The sequence below is a fragment of the Ovis canadensis genome, chromosome 17 (assembly GCF_042477335.2).
Source record: "Ovis canadensis isolate MfBH-ARS-UI-01 breed Bighorn chromosome 17, ARS-UI_OviCan_v2, whole genome shotgun sequence".
Lineage (NCBI taxonomy): Eukaryota > Metazoa > Chordata > Mammalia > Artiodactyla > Bovidae > Ovis > Ovis canadensis.
This window is the reverse complement of record NC_091261.1, coordinates 73,601,687-73,618,189: the sequence shown is the minus strand read 5'-3', so window position 1 is coordinate 73,618,189 and position 16,503 is coordinate 73,601,687. Positions and strand designations below refer to the sequence as shown.

Below are 16,503 nucleotides of genomic sequence, written 5' to 3'. Positions count from 1 at the left end.
CTTAAGAGGTCCCCCCTGGACTTCCTTGGCGATCCAGTGGTTAAGACTGAGAACTTCCACTATAGGGGTGTGGGTTCAATCCCTGGTCAGGGAACTAAGACCCCACATGCCACAGGGGGTGTGGCCAAAAATAAAGAAGAGGTCCTTCAGTCTTTCTTCATCCTCCTCCATCAAGAGGGCTTCCTGTTTGCCACACCTCACATTTGTCTCCTTACTCATGAGTCCTGAAGCGCTTTATAGCTCAGTTAGAAAACCTGAGTCAGGAGTCCTGGGTTCAACATGTCACTTAAACACAGGCTGTCTCGGTGACCTTGAGTGAATCACTGGTCTGCTCTGTACCTCAGTTTCTCCATCCTGAAACCTAAAGATAAGAGCCTCTTCCAGACCCCTTCCAGCTGAAACCATGGATTGGACTGTCTATGTGTGTGTGTGTGTGTCTTTCCAGTTCCAACTCTCATTCCTGTAGTTTGGAGGATCCACCTTGTAGATCAGATATCAGATTTTGTGTGGAACAAAAATATCAAATACTTGTTCTCACCAGGCTGGATCGTTTGGATGGAATCCCTTGAAGCGCAGGCAGAAGGCTCCACGGGAGGAGAGGGGGGTCTGGACTTCGGGTGGCCGCCAGTGTCCCTTGGAGGCAGCAGGCTCTTTGTGGCAAAATCCTTAGCTGTGGTTTCAGTCATCTAGTTCCGCTCCCCAGGGTTTCTGCCAATTTTCAGACCTGTCTCACTCGCCAGTTCTCTAAGCTTACAGGTATCCTTCCAACAACCTCCTTTCTGCTTAAGTTACCTAGATTCTGTTGGCAACCCTTGGGCTCAGACCTTCAAGTGGTCCCTGTGACATAACCACGGGTCTTGCCTTTTCTTTTCTTTTTTTTTCAATTCTTAACTTTTTTTGTTATGTCTCGTCTTTTCTGAAAACAATATTTATTTCATTTACTGGCTTATTGCGGTGGTTTCTCTTGTTGCCGAGCACAGGCTCTAGGCACGAAGGCCTCAGTAGTTGCAGCGCTTGGGCCCAGCTGCTCTGTGCCATGTGGGATCTCCCTGCATCAGGGATGGAACCTGTATCTCTTGCATTGGCAGATGAATTCTTTACCACTGAGTCACCAGGGAAGCCCTATTTTTTTTTTTTTTTAACATGTGTGGGATCTTAGTTCCCTGACCAAGGATCAAACCCTCACTCCCTGCACTGGAAGCATGGAATCTTACCCACTGGACAGCCATGGAATTCCCCCCATGTGCCTTTCCTTAAGTGTGTCTTGCCTTTTGGATGTGTGTGACTTATGTCTCCTCACCCCTAACCTCGTCTCCCCAGACAGAGGGGTATCTTGAGGGCCCCCAAAGCAGTGCAAAAAATCAAAACCAGGTGTTTCATAGAAATGAAATCTTTCCAGAGTTCATGGAGCATCTTCTTGGGGGTCAAATTGTCAGCCTGATATAGCCAGGCTATATCAGAATTCCATGGACCGCATAGTCCATAGGGTCACAGAGAATCAGACACGACTGAACAACTTTGACTCTCAAGAGGCACTTGAATTTGCATCTCTTGTTTCGGTGGGTAGAATGCTGCAGTTTCTGCCTTATTGTCCTTGTGTGCGTGCATGCTCAGGCATGTCCGACTCTTTGCGACCCCATGGACTGTAGCCTGCCAGGCTCCTCTGTCCATGGCATTTTCCAAGCAAGGAAAATTGGATTTTCCGATTTTCCAGTATTGGAGTGGTTGCCACTTCCTACTCCAGGGGCTCTTGCCGACCCAGGAATTGAACCTGTGTCTCCTGCATCAGTCGGTGGGTTCTTTACCATTGTCGCAACCTGGGAAGCCCCTGTTGTCTTTGAGTGTGTCTTTTAAGGCCATGACTGGGATAGGAGTGGCAGAATGAGATGAGCACAGACTTTGGAGTCATTCTCTAGCTGTGTAACCCTTGGAAAGTCCCTTAACCTCTCTGACTTTCAGTCTCTTCACCTCTCAAATGGAAACAATAGTTTGCAAGAATGTTGTGAAAAAGATCAGCCTGACACTGAGGGGGTATTCATTAAATGTTTATGAAAGATGGGATTCTGAGATCCCATCTCAGAAGGAGGAGGAGGAGACTTGGCTCAGAGTGGGTGCTTTGAAAGTGAGCTTTCTCTTCCCGCAGCTTTTTTTCGAAGTAATCTCTCTCTCTTTTTTTTTACTTTTAATTTCATATTGGTATATAGCCAATTAACAATGTAGTGATAGTTTCAGGTGGACAGCAGAGGGGACTCAGTCATATGTAGCCATTCTGCCTCAAACTCTCCTCCCATCCAGGCTGCCACAACTTTGAGCAGAGTTCCCTGTGCTCTACAGAAGGATGAAATAATCTTTTTTGATTGAAGTACAGTTGCTTTAAATATTGTATTAGGTTCAGATGAACAGCAAAATGGGATACATACACACACACACTTTTAATCTCTTTTTCCCATTTAGGTTACTATGAGATATTGAATATAGCTCCTTGTGCTATACAGTAAATCCTTGTTCTCCCAGCTTTTTGATGGCTGGGCGGAGTTCCTGGGTAAGGATGTTTTGGCTGAGCCAGATTTGGGCACTCAGGCCACAATGCCCTCCAGTGAGGCCCTGTGGGTTAGAAATAGACAAGTCCCCAAATGGCTTGAGAACCATAGGTATAAGGTACAGCCTGTGGGCTTCTTGGAAACGAATTGATATCCTGTCCAGGCAGGTGAATCTGAGATTCAGACAGGCTCAAACCAGCCCAGCAGGCTTAGAGGGGCAGAAAGAAGCTGGATGGAGGGAGGAATAGGGCCCTGAGGCAAAAATCATAGGAGGAAGGCAACTGGCAGAGAGGGCAGGCCCAACAGAGGACAGGGCTGAGATGGGAGAGAATGGGTGTGCTGGGAACAATCGGAGACTGTGTGTGCCCACGTGGTCCTCGCTGACTGTGGATGGAGAAGCCTGTGGTGAGGAGGCTAAAAGGGACTCACGTGGGGCTCCTCCTCCCTGTAGAAGGTCCACAGGAAACACGGCCGGGGTCAGCAAATAGCCTCCCTGCTCAACAGGCAGGGGGACGGGGCCTGAGACGCACCCCCCCACCCCCACCCTCCAGACAGCAGACAGTAGCTCAAGCTCTCCTGAAGTAACTGCTCTCTTCTGAGACCTCACAAAGTTCCACAGCACTTGTCAGAACCCAGAGCATCACTAGGATATTCGGTGAAGGGGATCGTGTCCAGGACAGGACCTGCGGACCCACCATGTGGTGGGGTTGGGGCACGAGCGGTTATGGAGGCCTTGGAGCACCAAGACTGTCGGCGTAGGCCTGGCTGTAGCTGTGGTCCCTGCTGTACTGGAGGACCATCTGCAACTGTTGGTCGCCGGCTCTGTGCCAAGCTCCACCCCAGGTGTACAGTGGGAGCAACGGGGTAGAGCTTCAAGGCAGCAGGGGAGATAAGAAGCAAGTGATCAGGTGAGTCACTGGTGACTTGGGGTGGATCAGCTGGGTGGGGCTGAGCGCCCAAGGCAGACTTGGTCCTTTGTGTCACCGTGGAAAGAGTGAGAGAGGGGCAGAGGGGCCACTGCTCTTTCCCCGCCAGGATTTGCCTTGTGGGGGTGCCTGGCCCATCTGAGAAGTCAGGGTGGGTGGCAGAATGGCCTGCCCAGGAGTGCAGGTCAGCCCAGTAGCCCCTCAGCAAGCCCACCCTGGCCTTCTCATCTTAGGAATGAGGCCAAGTGGGTGAGTGTGCTCAGAATGCTTCTGCCTGCCCAGGCTCCAGGGCTGGGGCGTCACCTGTGACTCATCCCAGGTGGTGCTGGGGAGCAGCCTGCCATGCCCCCACCCCCACCAAACACACACACACACACACACACACACACACCCCGGATCTGGACTTCTGGACCTCTAGGAGAGGACCTGATCAGTGGTGTTTATGGAAGCAGGGGCTTATGATCACTGGGGCAGCAGCCAAAACCCTCCCCTTTGTAGGCCCCATGGCGGCCTGATGAAATTCAAGGCTCCTTTCCACCACTTCCTGTGGGCAGGGGGTGTGGTTTTGGGGGACGTGATATCAGCGTTTCTTAGTTTCTTAGGGGAGTGGCCTGGGCTGTCTTGCCACATCCAGAACACTTGCTCTAGGAGGCGGCCAGCTGGCTATCCCCCCGACCCCCTTTGCTACTTCTCCCTAAAAACCGCTTGCTTCCAAGTCCACTCTGTTTCTGCCTTTGCATCCCCATCACATTCATTCAAACTGGGACACCCCGCCCGCCCTCCACCCCCCGCTGACCTTTTGCTTCCCAGGTCATCACATTTCTCTGGATTCAAAGCCTGGTTCCCGTTCATTTATTACCTCTGCATTTTCAGTTTCTCTATTTATAAACTAGGAAGAGTCTAGCCTCATAGAGTAGTTATCAGATTTTTCATCCAGCAAATACTGTGTGAGTTAAGAGACCCAAAGCCCTTTGAAAAGTGCCTGGCATGTGATAAGCACTCAATAAATGGTAGCTATTTCACTATTACTGTAATTAAATATTCACCGAGTGTCTATTCTGCTAGGCCTTGGGGATTCAGTGGTGAGGAAAACAGACAACGTTACAGTGGGTGAGGTCAGATGAAGGATGTGAGGCATCTGACACCTAAGGATCCCCAATAAGTAAGGGGATCTTCCCTCCTTTCTCGCCAGGAGTATTCCCAGCTCAGAGAACCCCTCTGGTTCTGTGTTCATCAAACCTATAGACCTGACCTGAGATGGAGGTTGTGAGATACTTTTGGCTGGCGGTAGAGCCCCCAGTGTCTAGTCACCTTGGGGGTGGGCCATGTGCCATCTAGGAAAAGTTTCCCTGGGGAGGAGTCCTGAGGAGAAGCCTAGCAGATGGGGGGGGGGGCAACTTCCAGGGTGGTAGTGAGTCCTTTCTCGTATCCCAGCCAGCTTCTAGAAATGGGGGTGTCAGGAGCTTGCCTTCCATGAGTCCTCTTGGTCAGGCCCAGGTTCCCCTTAGGACACTGACTCAGGCCTGACTCTCAGCAACAAAGTTGGTTCGTCTCAAAGGTTTAAGCGTGGTTTTGCAATTTTCACATCTCATTCTGGAATTCAGACTTGCCACTCATGTGAGGGTGTGGCCTGGTGATCATCGTGGTTTAGTTGCTTGGTCGTGTCTGACTCTTTGCAACCCCATGGACTGTAGCCCACCAGGCTCCTCTGTCCATGGGATTTTCCAGGCAGGAATACTGGTGTGGGTGGCCATTTCTTTCTCCAGGGGATCTTCCTGACCCGGGGATCGAACTCAAGTCTCCTGCATTGGCAGATGGATTCTTTACCGCCATGCACGCAGAGGGCATGGCCTAGGAGGTCTCAATCATAGGCAAGAAAGAGCACAAGCTGAAGCGGAGGGTATCTGAGTCCATTCTAAGAAGCACTTCCAGGCTCTGGTCTCAATTTAAAATGCTTCTTGGGCCTTCCCTGGTGGCCCAATGGTTAAGAATCCATCTTCCAATGCACGGGAAGTGGGTTCAGCCCCTGGTTGGGGAGACAAGATCACACATGCCTCGGGGCAACTTCATTTCGCTCACCAAAATGAAGACCTGGAAGAATTAAAACAAACAAACAAACAAACCTTCTTGCTCCAGGGCAGAGGGACATCAGTGGGGATGGATTAGTTGCAAAGATAGAGGCTGGGTTAACTTTGCGGAGAGAGGGATTTTGAAATACCTTAGAAGTTATAGATATGGTTTAACTCTGGAAGTTGGATTTAGGTAGGAGACAGGACAGAGCTCCAGGCAGCAGAAAAGCTAAGGATGTTTATCATAATAGCTACTCTCCGTGGAGTGTTTACAGGTGTCAGGTGCTGTGCAAAATACATTGTGTGCATTATCTCATGGAATCTTTACAATAGCCTCATGAGGTTGCTGCTGCTATCATCTCCATTGAAGAGGAAAGAAGGCAAACGGCTCAGAGAGGTCAGGCCAGCCGCCCAAGGCCACTTAGCTAACAGGTGACAGAGCCAGGACGTGGGCCCAGTGCCACTGTCACTACCTGGGCAAAGCATGACGCGAAAGTCAGAGTATTGAGCTCCAGAAGAAAAGGCGCTGTGCCTTTATTAGAGGGATTTTTTTTTTTTATTTGACTGCATGGCCTGAAGGATCTCAGTTCCCCCACCAGTGACTGAAGCCAGGCCACAGCCATGAAAGCTCCAAGTCCTAAGCATTGGACCACCAAGGAATTCCCATACCACAGGGGTTTTTAACCCTGACTGGGCACTAGAATCATAAGGAAACAGGGACTTCCCTGGCGTTTCAGTGGTTAACACTCTCACTTCCACTGCAGGAGGCTCAGGTTCCATCTCCCGTTTGGGGAACTAAGATCCCACAAGCCTCGCGGCACCACTGGAAAACCAGCAACAACAACCAGGAAACAGTATAAAATGTAGATTCTTAGTCCCTACTTCCGGAGATACTAATCCAGTAAATGGAGCCTAGCATCCTTATTTTTCAGTTTTGTAAATGATTCTGTTGATTTGGGTTGAAAACTATTGCGCTACCCTGAATGGGGGTTTTCAGGGAGCTGACTTCTTCTCAATTCCAGTGGGCTTTAGGCTGGAATCCAAATCATCCTGAAGACGTTTGGGAAGTGGATCAAGGATACGGTTATGTCATTTGGTTGGTTTCAAATTGTGACTTTGCCGTAAACTAGTTATGTGACCTTGAACAAATGGTTTCACTTTTTTCAAAGCCTCAATTTAATAAAGGGGGCTAATTATACTGACTGTAAGGGGACATCCTGATTAATAAAATGGTTAAAGAATATAAGGGGTGGTAATGGCCAAGTAGTTTCATCAGAATATTTTTTTGTGTGTGTGGGCTCAGTCATGTCTAACTCTTCGTGACCTCATGGATTGTAGCCTGCCAGGCTCCTCTGTTCATGGAATTTTCCAGGCACGAATAACTGGAATGTGTTGCCATTTCCTCCTCCAGGGGAACTTCTAGACCTGGGATCAAACCCGCATCTCTTGCGTTTCCTGAATTGGCAGGTGAATTCTTTTACTGCTGCACCACCTGAATGACTGTCTCTCAAACAGAAAATAAAATTAGCACTCTTGAGAGAAACAACAGAATCCAGGGTCTGTACAATAACCAGCACACAAAAATCAAGTGCTAGACACAGGAAGAAATAGAAAACAGACTCAATCTCAAAGAGAAAAAGTGATGACCCAGGTGTTAGAATTAGCATCAAGAACTTTAAAGCAACTCATAAATATTTTCAAACTCCGCCCACCCCACCCCCAAATATAGTCATAATGAAGGAACAGATGAGGAACTTCAGCAGAGAACTGGAACTATTAAAACAAAATCAAATGGAAATTCCAGAAGCAAAAAGTACAGTAACCGATATGAAGAATTAACTTGATAGGTTCAGTAGCAGAATGAATGCGACAAAGGAAAGAGTGAGTCTGTAGATAGATCAACACAAATTATCCATCCTGAAGACCAGGGAGAAAAGGAAATCACTGGAAAAAGTTACGCAGAGTTTCATGGACCTGTGGGACAGCAGTCAAAGATCTACACACCACATGTCATCCAAATTTTAGGAAAAGAAAAGAGAAAGAATGGGGCATAAAGGTATTCAGAGAGAGGGCGTTCCCTGGTGACCTAGTGGCTAGGACTCCAAGTGTTCAATTCTGTGGCCTGGGTTCAATCCCTGGGCAGGGAATTGAGATCCTGAAAGCCATGGGGTGCGAACAAAAGAAAAATATTTGAAGATATAGTTCCTGATAATTTCTCAAAGTTAATAGATACATTTATAGATTCATAGAGAAAGAAATGGCAACCCACTCCAGTATTCTGGCCTGGAAAATCCCATGGACAAAGGAGCCTGGCGAGCTATATAGTCCATGGGGTCACAAAGAGCTGGACACAGCTTAGCAACTGAGCATGCGCATGAATGATGATAGTGACATTAAGGACCTTTGCATGGATGTGTTTAACATCTTTATGTCTTCTTTGGAAAAGTATAATTTAAGTCTTCAGCCCATTTTTAATTGGATTGGGTTTTTCTGATATTAAGTTATAAGCTGTTTATACATTTTGGATATTAATCCTTCATTGGTTATATCATTTGCAAATATTTTCTCCCATTCAGTTGGTTGTCTTTTTGTATTGTCAATGGTTTCCTTTGCTGTCCAAAAGCTTTTAAGTTTAATTAGGTCCCATTTGACTTATTTTTACCTAGGTCTCCTTTATCTTAGGATATGTGTATATATATATATATATATATATATATATATATATACACATATATATTAGGGAATATATATATATTCCCTAATATATATATTAGGGAATTTTAGGGCAATGAAAGTATTCTCTATAATGGTGAATATATATTATACATTTGTCAAAACAGATAGAACTACAATTTATGTCAAAGAATGTCCTGCCTATATTTTCCTCTAGGAGTTTTATGGTTTCCAGTCTGGTATTTAAGCATTAACCACTTTGACTTTATTTTTGTGCGTTATGTGACAAAATGTTCTAATATCATGTAACTGTGCATTTTTCCAGAACCACTGATTGAAGAGACTGTTTTTTTCATCATGTATATTCTTGCCTCTTTTGCCATAAATTAACTGAACATAAAAAATGCATAGATTCCAAAATCTCTGTGAATATTCACCAAAATAAGTCAAAGGCTGAGCCATAAACAAGCTTTAACAAATTCCTGGGACTTCCCTTTCGGCCCAGTGGCTAAGCCTCTGAGCTCCCAAAGCAGGGGGCCGGGGTTTGATCCCTGGTCAGGGAACCAGAGCCCACATGATGCAACTAAGACTCCATGCAGCCAAATAAATAAATAATCTTAAAACAAAACAAAACAAAACAAAACAAATTCCAGAAGGTTGAAGCCTTACAGAGGATGTGCTCTGACCATAGCAGAATTAAATCAGCAATTAATAACCATAGGATAGCTGGGAAAGCCCCACATATTTAGAAATTAAATAGCACACATCTAAAAATCCCATGGTATTCCAAAATCCTGCACAAGGATATTTATTCTATTTTATTCATACTTGCCAAAACCTGAAAGCATCCTAGATGTCCTTCAACAGGTGAATGGATAAGCAAACTCTGGTACATTCATACAATGGAATATAATTCAGTGATTAAAAAAATAAAAGCTATCAAACCATGAAAAGACAGAGAAGACTTGGCATATTGCTAAGTGGAAAGAAAAAAAAAGTTTACATACTGAAAACTGAAAAGTTTACATACTGTACGATTCCAACTGTATGACATTCTAGAAAAGGCAAGTCTATGGATACAATGAAAAGATTGGTGGTTGCCAAGGATTTAATGAGTTGAGGGGCTGGGGGGAATGGGAGGGTGGGAGAGAGGGACGGAAGGATGAATAAGGGGAACACAAGGGAATTTTAGGGCAATGAAAGTATTCTCTATAATGGTGAATACATATTATACATTTGTCAAAACAGATAGAAGCTACAACACCGAGAGTGAACCCTAATGTAAACTACGGACTTTAGTTAATAAGAATGTGCTGTTAGTGGTTCATCAACTGTACTGAATGTACCATGCTAATGCAAGATGTAAATCATAAGGGAAACCTTGTTGGGGAAGAAGGGGTGTGTGGGAACTCTCTGAACTTTCCCATCAATTTTTCTGTAAACCTAAAATTGGTCTTAAAAAGTTAAAAAAAAATCTTTTTAAAGGAACTTATGATCAAAGACTGAAAGTGACCTGACACCTAATAAGCTCAGCATGATGTACCTTCCCTCCAATTCTCTGTCTTACCCACATCCCTAAGAGAGATTTCTCTTCCCTTAAGGCTTCTCTTTCTCAATCAAAGAGGAGGTCGTGGGGAACAGGGAGGGATGCTGAATTCGAGATCATGGGAGTCATGGGACTATCAGGTAGAACCAGTTGTTTTGAAACCTGGTTTGCCTTTTCGCTCACTCAAGAATTCATTCCACAAACTTTGAGCTTCTTTCCGCTGAGTTCTGCACTGGGATCTGAATGTGAAACTGGCGACAGGCCACAGTCCCTTTCCACAAGGCGTGCACAGCCCAAGGGAGAGGATGACAAGTCAATAGGTAGTGACAGTTCACTGTACTAAGTGTTAGAGGACACGGGGGAAACTCAGGGGTCTGTGGGAATGCCAGAGAGGAGTGTCTAACTCGGCCTGGATTTGCTCAAGTGAGACTTTCTGAAGGAGGGGACATAGAACTTAATCATTTCTGACTCTTGCAGCCCCACAGATTGCAGCTGCCCTCCTTTGTGGGATTCTCCAGGCAAAAATACTGGAGTGGGTTGCCATTTCCTCCTCCATGGGATCCAGGGATTGAACCTTCGTCTCCTGCATGGGCAGGCGGATTCTTTACCACTGAGCCACCAGGGAATCCCGAGGAGATGGAAACCAAGCCTCAAGTTTACAACCAGCTGTTAAGAAGCAGAAAGCACAGCCCATTGGAAGCTGCAAGCGGTTCACTCTGTGTGTGTGTGTGTGTGTGTGTGTGTGTGTGTGTGTATTGGAAGGGAGTGTTGGAAAGAGGTGATAAGTGGGCTGGAGAGGCAGGCAGGGACTGGTCAGACCTGAGCCCTTGACCCTCTCAGAAGCAGCACCTACGCAGCCCAGTCAAACCTGGCAATGCCTGCTCCCTGTAGTCTGCACCTGCGGCTGGTGACGCGTCATGGGGAGAGTCATCAAGTCCCTTGAACACACTGGGTAGGAGGAGCAATCCTATAATTACCATGGTGATAATTAGAGGAACTTCCCTTGCCTCTTTCAACAAAAATTTCACAAGCTCTGGCCCTCTCACCTGTGCAGCGGTGGAGGGTGGGGTGCGGGGAGCCGGGCACCCCTCCTGCAGGGAGCCAGTGCCTGCGTCTCCTGCCAGGCACACCTGACTCCCCGGCTGAGGCCCAGAGGTGCCACGGATACCACCTGGGACCGCTCCAGCTTCGAGCTGAGTGCTGCTGGCAGAAGGACTGAAAGTGACTCCCCAGGTGCCCCAGGCTGGGCAGCCTCCAGCTGATGCACAGACTTGAGATTTACTCTAGCCTGGCCTTCTCCGGAAGGGTTCAAGCCTGCAGCAGTTCTGACCGGCACCTGGAGGCGCCTTCTCCATCTGGGCAACCTTAGCCTGACATACCCCAGCTACCAGTTTCTGGGCGCATACTCCATCTGCCGGGACCACATGCACAGGCTTCCATGGCGTGGGTGTCCTCTGGCCCTGCCCAGTGCTGTTTAGTTCACATGTTTTCCCAAGAGACACTTGGAGGGGCCTCTAGTTTGCATGGAAGAGAAGGAAAACTTTCTTCTCATTTCTCATCCCATACTTTCTCCCAGAACCCTTCACGCCCCTTTCTTCCAGTGGATTCTTCTCAGGGCCCAGAAGGGTCCCTTTGCTTCTGGGAAGGCCTTGACCTTCTTTCATCAGCACCTCCTGTTCCATCCCTCCAAAACTTGAGTTTTCTCTTGGTTTTGCGTCCTCTGACTCACCGGGAATGAAAGCCCAGGTGAACTGCCCAGGGGCGCAGCGTGTCTTTTTGTTAGTGACATGTCTGATCTGTTTTGTTCTCAGTCTCCAGGGAAGGAGCTTCCTCACCTCCCAAAGCCATTTGTGCCAGTAGCTTCTAGCCTTTTCCAGGGCCCCGATGTCTCACGTTTTTAAGACTCAGAATGACTATGTGTCACATTCAAGGGTACACTTGGCATTCTGTAAGACCATCTGGAAAAGTAGTAAGCGCTAAATGAACATCAAAAACGTAGGCTCTTTGCTTTTCCATCTCCTCATTATATCCACACATCCAGCGCCATTTACAGCTGGGCAGGTATTTGCAGGGAGAAGGCAATGGCAACCCACTCCAGTACTCTTGACTGGAAAATCCCATGGGCAGAGGAGCCTGGTGGGCTGCAGTCCATGGGGTCGCTAAGAGTCGGACACGCCTGAGCGACTTCCCTTTCACTTTTCACTTTCATGCATTGGAGAGGGAAATGGCAGCCCACTCCAGTGTTCTTGCCTGGAGAATCCCAGGGATGGGAGAGCCTGGTGGGCTGCCGTCTATGGGGTCGCACAGAGTCAGACACAACTGAAGCAACTTAGCAGCAGCAGCAGCAGCACCAGCAGCAGCAGCAGCAGGTATTTGCAGGCTGGTATCTTTCTGTGAAAGGTCAGAGGAAGGGACCTTGGTGGTCTGGTATATTCTTGGGGCCCTGCCTCCAAATGTCTGGAGGGAATCTGATCTTATCATCTGGCCCTTTCCCCAGACTCACTGGTGGAGCTTCAGGAAACACACTGAACCCAACTGGTCCTGGTCACCAGCAGTGGGGGAAGGAAGAAGGAGAGATTGCTTCTGAACGAAAAGTACATTTGGCTTTCTCATGAAAGGGTTCCCCTTAGGGAACAGGCAAGCAGCAGATGTATGGGCAATGGCCAACTGATCTATTTGAAGATAGATTCAGGGCGTGGTGTTCCCCCGTAAGGCTGGGCAGGTCCTGGGAAACTGGAGCAGCGCTTGATCCCGGCCTGAAATTGGGCCAGCTGCGGAGGATCTTGAGAATACTGGTTTTGGGTGTGCCAGCTCTGCTACCTGTGGAGAACGGGGGTCTGGGAAGTCTACTGTGTCTGTTGCCCAGGCGTGCTTCTAAAGCCTGGAGCTGCACTGATCATTTTCACTCATGAACATAGTAAGTGGCCGGGAGGCTTAGCTAGGCCCTTCAAAGTCTAGCCTCAGAGCAGTCTTTCAGTCTCTTCTCTGAACACTCCGCAGCAGGAATCATCCATCCCACTCCTGGATCCAAGCTCACTCCAAGCCTTCACATCGTTGGGACTTGCCTCATGTCATTCTCTTCCTAAAGAGTGTCTTTTCTCCTATCAACACGCTCACTCTTTCAGACCACCTCATCAACTCCTAGCAAAGTATTGCCCAGTGCCCCGGGATTCAGTTCATCTCTCCCTCCTCTTTCCTCCTAAGCCCCAGATTCACTCTGTGAATCTGGTCTGCTGCTGCTGCTGCTGCTAAGTTGCTTCAGTTGTGTCCGACTCTGTGCGACCCCATAGACAGCAGCCCACCAGGCTCCACCGTCCCTGGGATTCTCCAGGCAGGAACACTGGAGTGGGTTGCCATTTCCTTCTCCAATGCATGAAAGTGAAAAGTGAAAGTGAAGTTGCTCAGTCATGTCCGACTCTTAGCGACCCCATGGACAGCAGCCTACCAGGCTCCCCTGTCCATGGGATTTTCCTGGCAAGAGTACTGGAGTAGGTTGCCATTGCCTTCTCTGTGAATCTGGTCCAGCCCCATTAAATTTTCTTCTGTGTCTGCCTCCAGATGGACTGTTCCCTGAGCTTTGCTCTTGCGTGGTCAGCTCCTTCTCATCCTTCAGGTGTCAGCTGTCACCTTCTCTGCCAGGCCTTCCTTCACCATGGAAACTAGGCAGCACACCCCCTCACACTGTGTCCCATTACCTTGTGTTATCATCTTCATAAAACTTATCAGCATCTGCAAGCACCTTCACTTATTTGTCGGCTTGGGCTATCTGTAAGTCTTTTCCTGTAGAATGTAAGCGCTCAGAGGGCAGACCAGCAGAATGAACTGATACATGGTTGGCACCCAATAAATATCTGTTGATGGATCACATGAAGGCCAGTACGGGGTATTCGACTTGGCCCCTCGAGGACTTGGCACAGAGCCTGGGCGCAATAAAAGCTGGCTGCGTGGAGTTATTTGCTAAACGAATGAATGAACCAACGAGCAGACCAACTAAGCGAGGCAGCGTCCCGCCTGCTGACTGACAGGTTGACTGACACTTGGGAGCCCGTGGCCAGCAGACTCTTGATGGATGGGTGACAGCTGAGCGGTAGTCAACAGACGCGCACGGGGTTCCTGACTGGCTGGCTGCAGCAGCCCCTCGGAAAGGGGAAGGGAAGAGGGGCCCCCAGAGGCGACCGCCCCGCGTGGGGAGGGGGCGGCACCAAGCGGCGGGAGGCAGCGCAACCGCCAGAAGCCGAGCGAGCAACAGTCGCCTCGAACCGAGGAACCGACGTCTCCGCGCATGGGCCCGGCGCGAGAGGCGGGGCGCGCGCGTCACGTGAGCGTGTTTTGGGCACGTGACCCACGCAGGGCCAAGGCTCACCCCCCCGCCCCCTCCTCGCCTCCCCTTGGCGGGTGTGAGCCGAGCGGCCTCGCCTCACCGCCTAGCGCCCCCCTCAGTCGCCGCCGCCTCCGCCTCCGCCCGCCGGCCATGTCCCCGGGCCGCCGCCGCCGCCGCCGCACGAGCGCGGCGCCCCTGCGGCCCAGCGCGCAGTGAGCGCGGGGCCCTCTTGCCGTTCGCCCGCCCCGGGGCCCCCTTGTTCTCAGTGCCGCCGCCGCGCCGCCATGTTGGGTTTAGAGCCGCAGCGGAGCCGCCGCCGCCGCCGCCGGTGAGGGAGGCCGAGAGCGGAGCCCGCCCCGCCCCGGGGCCCAGGGAGCGGGTCCGCCTCGGAGCCCGGCCTCTCCCCGCCAGTCACTTTCCCGGCCCGTCCGCCCGCGGTGTGAGCGAGAGAGCGAGCGAGCGAGCGCCGGGCCGCGGCCGCGCCTTCCGCTCCCGGCCCGAGCGAGCCCGCCGCCCGTTTGTTCCCCTGCCGCCGGGCCCGGCCCGGCCCGAGCCTGCAGCAGAGCCCTCGAGAGTCAGCGCCATGGCGGAGCAGACCTACTCGTGGTGAGTGCGGGGCTCGGGGAGGCCGGGGCGCGGCGAGGGTGGGGGTCGGGACGCCGGCGCGGCCGGCCGGCGAGGAAGAGGAGGAGGAACAGGTGCGCTTCGGGGGTGGCGGGGGGCTGGGGGCCGCGGCATAGGGGTGCACGCCCCCCTCGCCCCCTGCCGGAGGGGGCGGCTGGCGCTCGCGGAAGGCGGTGAGCGGCCGGGGGCCCGGCGTCCGAGGAGGGGCTTGGAGGAGGCGGCGGCCGCGGCGGATGTCATCTGGTCATGGGCGGAGCAGGTGATGGAGAAAGGGGAGCTTGACCCCGAGGTGGGAAGCCCACGCGAGGGAAATGGATTCCCACGGGCACTCCGGAACCGACCCGAGGCGGGAGGCTGCTGGAAAGGAGGAATGGACAAGGTGGAGAGGGGCGGGTCGGGGCAAAGGCGGGGGGCCACCGGGCCGAGAGGCATCTTCTGAGAACAGGTGATACGAGGTCGAACTTGGAAGTTGTCAGGGAGGAGGAGCCACCTCCACTGGGGCTGCTCCTTACCCCTGGGATGGGGAGTGAAGGGAAGAGTTGGTGAGGTGGGCAGAGGCCCAGACGTGAGCAGAGGAAAGCCGCGGAAGGGGAGAGTCTGGGGAACCCTGGAGGCTACACCCTGCTGAAGAGGTTGGAAGGGGAGCCTGTTTGGATAACTGGATTTTGGAGAGGAAGTCGCTGATGACAGTGGGGCCTGGCAGAAATCTTTATGAGGGTCGGTACCCTGTTCTGTAGAATAGGACGTAGCCCGGTGCCCTGGGGCAAGTATGGGGATGAAGGAGCTACAAGTCTTGTCCATTTTAAAGAGATTTTTAAAAAGTTATAAAATAGCTTACTAAGAGCTGACAAGCGTACTGTGTAGTTCATGGAGTGAGAACTATACCTGCCCTGGGAAGGGAGGGCTGAGGTTTGGGGCGAGGGGGATGCACCTCCCTTTATCAGGCTGAGGTGGAATATATGCTGGAGGGGGTTGAAGGAGTGACGATAATATCCATGAGGAGTGGAGTGGAGAGAAAGCGAGAAATGGGATGATGGTAGGTGCAGAGATGGAAAATCTGGTTGCAATCTAGAGCGATTGTTCGAAGATCGTTTTCTCTTGGAAGCCAGTGTGGTTTTTGATAAAACTGTAGGCTTTCCCTTCTTAGAAAAGAGTATAGTGGAGTGGGAAGAGCTTGGCGTTTAGAGTTGGTTTGGACGTCGGGTTCACCTCTTAACTTGCTTTATAAGTAGACAAGACAGTAAGTTCTCCATTCTTTTCCCCTCACCTACAAAATAGAATTATCTTTCTCATAAGCTGTAAGGAGTAAGTGAATTCAGTTTACAAACTACTGGGTAAACTGTAAGGTGCTATACCTTACTACATTATAATTATCTTAGGGGAACAGCAAATAAATGAGTAATACCTGAAAAGAATGGCTTTGGATGAAGGCTTTAACCCAGGGGAGGATTTGTGGTGGCTGGGGTTATGATAAGTGAGGAACGCATTATGTCTTCTCATAGGGAAAGAGGATTGGTGACTGAAGAAGATAATTCAAAAGAGAACTTCAGTTACATGCATACAAAAAAGAAAAAAAAGATAACTTAGAGAAAGCAATGCTAAAGGAAGAATGAAAATCCTAATTTACAATTGTGACAACATATTTTTAAAAAGACGTTTAAACTTCTTTGATTATTTTGAGCAACGGTGAACTGCCTCTCCAATGCACGTGATTCGGAACACCGGATTAGAATTCACGCTTTCTCATGGACAGAGTAAGAAAGCAAGTGCAGGTGCCCCTTGCATGCCTCATCTTGAGCTTCTT

At 49.9% G+C, this 16,503-nt stretch overlaps 1 protein-coding gene across 1 annotated transcript in view; it reads left to right on the top strand.

Annotated features, from left to right (window-relative positions):
- The first annotated feature begins 13,945 nt into the window (after window positions 1-13,945).
- Window positions 13,946-16,503, top strand: part of SPPL3 (signal peptide peptidase like 3) — a 100,155-nt gene continuing 97,597 nt past the window's right edge. The window contains exon 1 of the mRNA XM_069558205.1: window positions 13,946-14,681. Coding sequence (XP_069414306.1) covers window positions 14,659-14,681 — 23 coding nt within the window. The 5' untranslated portion in view covers window positions 13,946-14,658. The remainder of the gene's footprint in view (window positions 14,682-16,503) is intronic.